Raw genomic sequence first — 5,449 nt, 5'->3', positions numbered from 1 at the left:
GCGCAACACACTTCACACTGCTTCTATACATTGGGCTGGGTGCATGGCCCACAGCTCGTGCAGTGGTTTGCTAAGAGCAGCGGCGCTGAGCCTGCAGCCTGCAGCCCGCCACCACGCAGCCAGCAGCCTGCAGCCCGCCACCACGCCGGTTGGGTACCCCGCGCACCGCATAGGCCACAAGCGACGCCACGCCGCCGCCCAGCGACTGGCCGGCCACCATCACCCGGGTGACGCCGACGCGGGAGTCACCCGTGGGCGGGATGACGTACTGCGCGAGCGCCTGCTGCACCGTCGGCCACATGGCGTTGAACACCTGCGGGTTGTTTGGTTCGCTGCAGCTTTGATAAATACGGATCCCAAAGTCACTTGATAAGGGCGAAGGGGACACATGGTAAACAACAGACTTGGCGTGGCACCGTGGAATTTGATTAGCATCAGCCAAGGGAACTGTGTTGGCAGCACCGCGCGAAGGTTGCGCCCCCGCCCCCGCACCTGGGTGAACCCGCGATGGGTCGACCCTTCGAAGCTGTCTCCGGGGAACTCGCCGGCTAGGGAGGTGGCGGGAAACTTTGAATTTGGGACGCGGGTGTAGTCAAAGTCAACGTGCCATTCGAACTGCAGGGGCGCCACGGGGTAGGGTGGGGTGGGGTTGGGGGCGGGGGCTTGGGTGTGCGTGTGAGTGTGTATAGATGTATGCGCGTGTGCGTGTGCGTGTGCGTGTGTGTGAGTGTGTATAGATGTATGCGCGTGTGCGTGTGCGTGTATGTGAGTGTGTATAGATGTATGCGCGTGTGCGTGTGCGTGCTCTGTGCGCGTGCGTGCGTGCATGCATGCGTGTGTGCGCGCGCACAACAGCAGGCAAACGTGGCCGTGGGTGCGTGGGTTGGGCTGGCGGGATGAGCCATGAAGCGGCTGGCCAGTCATGAAGGCCCCTGGCGGGGCTGATACCCCCCTGGCTGCTGCAAGTTGCACTGCCCCAGTGTTTCAGCAGAGCAGGCGCTAACGCGCGCCCCCGCACGCAGAAAAGCGCCCCTGCCCCCCCTCGAACCTGCGTGTTGGTGCCGCGGATGAGGATGACAAAAATTCGGCTGCCTGGCGTTGAGGCGTCCAGGTACCTGCGGCGGTTTGCCATAATAGGGGGGTCCCACCACAGCCAGCCAGTGTGAGACGGGGGGCAAGCAAGGGGCAACGGGGTAGCGCCAGGTGACAAGCGGTGTGCGCGGCGAACGCTGATAAAACGTGGGCGCACCGCGCCGACAAACAAACTAGCGACGCTGTTTTCAACCCGGCGGCGTCCGAGGTGCAGACGGCGGCCCGCCGGCCCGCTCTTCCCGGCGGGAAGTTCACATCGAGAAGAACGGGTAGTCGTTATAAACCTTCTTCGGCGGCTTGGGCTTCCCTTTGTCGTGGTCCCTGTCCTTGTTCTTGTTCAGCTCTCGCAGGGTGTAGACGCCTGGACAAAAAGGGCGGCAAACGCGTACGCGGCACCATGAATTGTTTGTGTGCACCACCGTTTGTTAGGTTCAGGGTCAGGGCAGGAGATTCACGATGTGGAAACCCAGTTCTGCGCCTGGCCCGGGGCGCCAAGCGGTACGAATGCAGACGAAAATGCAGCCGTTGAAGCGCATCCAAAAGCAGAGGAGATGCCAGGGTCCTGGCCCCACGGACTGCGCGCCCACGGCCGCTAGCATCTGCGGGCCACGACCCACAACCACTGATGACACAGACCGCCCCGTGTTGCGTTCCGAGGCCGCGCACGCACTGTGTTTCCCCACGCCCGGCCCCTCGCAGCGCCCGGCCGCGCAGGCTGCGAAACTCCACCTGGGTTGCTGGGGAGCTGCTTGACCAAGGGTTCAGCCTCGGGCGGCGAGGGCGTGGCCATTGCGGCCGTCATGGGGCTGCCGCTGGCAGAGGCCGGGGACAGGTAGCCTGACAGGCTGCCGTTGAACTCCTTCGAGCACGGCCACCACTCCACGCTGCGGCCGGGGCAGGGTTTAGGTGGGCGATTGATACGCGGCGCCGGCGCCGTCATGATGGAGATGGTCTGGCCGGCGGCCGCTCTGTTGGCCCATCAGAGCGTCGACAGGGCACGCGGCGGGCGCAAACGGTGGCCTACGAGGGAGCGCGTCCTCAGCCGCGCCAACAGCTGCTGCTAGCAGGGGCAGCCGAGCCGAGGCCTGCCCTCGCAGGACTGGGCGGCGAACTCACGCCCCACCCATCCTGGGGCGCGGGTCGTTCAGGGGCCGGGGGCCGGAGGGTGTGTGTGATTGGCGGGCGTGCTCACAGGTTTCGTATCCCTTGGAACAGCCAGGCGTACGTGGCGGCCTCCAGAGGCATGAGCGCCTTCACCTCGTCTGGACTGAACTTGTCGGGCACGGGCGTCCGCAGCTGCAGCGGGTTGGGCGCCTGCACGCCTGCAGGGACCGCAGGGTTGCGAGGGGCAGCGGGCGCACGCATGCCATTGCCTTCAGCGCGCGCACAGTTGCAGCTGCGCCGCACGGCGGGCCGACGGCGCCAGCCCCGACGGGCCGGCTCCCCTACAGCGCGACGCACCGGATCTAGGGTCGATTCAATGAGGCCGCGCACCTGACTTGCTGACAAACTGCAGCGGGCGCTGCATGCCGTAGCCGGTGAGCTCCGGGTGCTTGCAGCTGTCGTTCGTGTTTGAAATGACGCTGTTTTCCACGGACGAGATCATGATGCAGGCGGCGATGTTGCCTGAGTAGACGGTGGCGCCAAACAGATCCTGCGTGCGCGCGTTGAGCTCCCTGCGTGGCGGGCGGCGGCAGCGCAGCATGCGGGCGGCCGCTGGAGCGCCGCGGGCAGCGGGGGAATTTGGTGGCCGATGCGCCGCAGGACGGCGCAATCGCGGAGGCAATCTGGATGCAAGCGGGGCTGTTGTACGGGGTGCGGCCCAGATGGTTGCCTCGTGTGCTTTTTCAGCCTGACCGCTTTCCTGCTCCAGATCTCACTAACAGTTGGGCGGGCGAGCCCGTGCGCTGGGGCCCAGGTCGCAACCGCGGCCGCGAGGCGGGCGGTCGAGCCGCTCGTAACAGCCCCTTTTCTCGCCCGAATTGCAGGCCCCGCCCACTCACGCCAGTGTGGGGCAAGTCATGTTGACCACGTCTGCGCTCAGGCCGTTCATAATCGTGTCCTGCAGCGGCCACATCTGGCCGGTCGCGCTCGCTGTCACCGGGTCATCGCCCCCGGCAGGGTCCGGCCGGCGATTGAGTACCGCCTTTGCCCGTTTGAGGTGGCGTGAGCCGGGTCCGGCCGCCGCAGCAAAGGCGGCCTGGATGGAGCCGGTGGACTCTGGCCCCTGCGCTGCGGCGCGCGGCGGCGGCGGCGCGAGCAGCAGCAGCAGCAGCGCCGCCGCTGCCGCGCCGAGCGCAGCGGGGCGCGCGGCGCGCTGCGATGTGGTGGCGGGCACGCCGGGAGGCCGGTGCCTATGGGAAGGCATGCTGCTGTTGGCGCCGCAAGGACGGGGGACGTGCACTGCGATAGCAGCTTGTTTCAACCCGCAAGCAGCTGCCGTCCGCCGCTTCAAAAGCTGTCGGCTGAAGTAGCGAGTGGCACGTAATGCGCGGCCATTCAACGCTGTTTAAATCATATAATCGCTGCAAGGGACCCTAGCCCGTGGGTGCCCGGCTTGCTGCACGGGGGGTTCCAACGCGTGGCCGCTCTCTATCTGCCGCGGCTGCTGAGCTTCAATCGTTGAAGGTGTTCATTAAGATCCTAAAGTTCCTCGTTTATTTATCACGCACGTTGCCTGCAGCTGTTATTGACAGCGTGCCCAAGCACGCTTTGCACCCTGCTCCACCAACAGGCAACCGAGCGTTGCAGCCTTGCAGCCGCTGCTGATGACGCACAGGTGCTGCACGTACAGGAACCCTGGTGTATGGAGGGTGCTCCATTTGCTGAACGCTGAACGCGTCACCAGCTGGGCCGGCCCTATCCACACCGAGGCGCAGCTGAGCAGGAGGAGTTGGAATGCCAAACGGTCAAATGAACGGGCTGCAAAAGGGGCTTAGCGGCACTTTTTATCCCGTGTGTATCATTCGAGGAGTAATCCATGGCTTGAGAACCCCGCCTGGCTCTGGCCTGCGCCAGGGCTTGCTGCGCGAGCCAAAACCAGTAGACCCACCACTTTGGCGGAGCGGTGGGGATGGGTTGGGCGAGTTTGGAAGGCATGAGAGGCCGGGGGTTCCTGCTTTGCTGCAGCAGGCCAGGGGCCCTGCGGAGCATTTGTATAAACGTCACTCTGATCTGATCAGGTTGGCGAGAACTCTGGTCTCAGCACGCAAGCACAGCGCGCAGCCGGCTGTGCTCATCCGCCGGCACAAGTGCAGCAGGTGCCAAGTCAAACTTTCATGTCCGCAAGGACGGCCCAAACGCTGATTTTGACGCTTGCATGCAAGGTCAACCCAACAAGCAAGGCGCTCGATTTTGCCATGCTGTCCCCGAGAACCGGCTGCCTTCACAATCTGCACATGGAGCTTGTCAAACCTCGTCCTGCTTCCCTGTTGCAGGGCTTGGGACGCAGGGGCTGGGGGGCAGCCGCCGGTCGCAGCTCGTCAACGGGGCGGAAGATCACCCCTGCAGCCCCTGTCGACGCTATGAGCCCATGTGAGAGCGCTGCAGATGCGCAGCATCCACGTTGAAACGGATGTGTGCGACGGCTGGCTTTGTAGAAGTTCAGAGATGCACACAAGTTTGACAGCCTCGAGCGTGCAGCTGCTTCGAACACTCATCGGTAACCGATATGGTCCTTGGGTCGGTGCTGCTGCACGCGTGCGGTCCCGGCGGGCTGCCGGCCCAAACATCCCGGATCACGCCTCACACAGTGCAAGAGCCACAGCTGTGTGTTTTTAAAGAACCCTTAACGCATGCATGGACAGCGGGAGGGCTCTGTGCCCTCGGCTAAGGAATCACCGCGAGGAGTGACCTGAGCAGTTGCGGAGTTCTCCGGATGCCGTTCTTTTGCATGCCTTCCCCAAGTCATTTGTCGTAGCTTGTGCATAAATCGCCTGCCCCACACTCACCAGCCACACAGTCACCATGGCTCGCGCTGCTCTCGTCCTTGTCGCGCTGGCACTGGCCCTTGGCGGTGAGCGGGCCCACGAAAGTGCTGTGTGAGCCATTGACTGCGTTTTGCGCCTGCTGTGGTCGTACCGCAGCGTGAACCGGAGGCCATTGGTGTCACCCTCACTCCCGTTCGTTGCTGGCCCTTCGCAGTGGCCCAGGCCCAGGAGGCCGTCGGGGTGAGTCCTTTGCGTTGCATTTCCCCAGCTGTCACTCTGCGCCGCCGCCGCCGCCGCCCTCGCCGCACGGCTGGCGCGCGCGCGCCACTGCCCCCTGGCCTGCCCTAACGTCCCGCTGCCCTGCGCCGCCGCGGCCCCTCCCCCGCCCGGCCCAACGCAACCCCCTCCGCCCCGCCCACCCGGGAACC

General features: G+C 64.9%; 1 protein-coding gene across 1 annotated transcript; it reads right to left on the bottom strand.

The window, feature by feature from the left end:
* Positions 1 to 1,343: 1,343 nt before the first annotated feature.
* On the bottom strand, positions 1,344 to 3,460 carry MNEG_13535 (hypothetical protein; the record flags this gene model as incomplete). The annotated part of the gene is made up of 5 exons (XM_014037993.1): positions 1,344 to 1,453; positions 1,822 to 1,976; positions 2,285 to 2,414; positions 2,587 to 2,768; positions 3,096 to 3,460. 5 exons carry the CDS (start codon positions 3,458 to 3,460, stop codon positions 1,344 to 1,346), a joined length of 942 nt encoding a protein of 313 aa, XP_013893447.1.
* Positions 3,461 to 5,449: the final 1,989 nt, after the last annotated feature.

The sequence above is a fragment of the Monoraphidium neglectum genome (assembly GCF_000611645.1).
Source record: "Monoraphidium neglectum strain SAG 48.87 unplaced genomic scaffold scaffold03886, whole genome shotgun sequence".
Classification (NCBI taxonomy): Eukaryota; Viridiplantae; Chlorophyta; class Chlorophyceae; order Sphaeropleales; family Selenastraceae; genus Monoraphidium; species Monoraphidium neglectum.
This window is presented reverse-complemented; position numbering and strand designations above follow the sequence as displayed.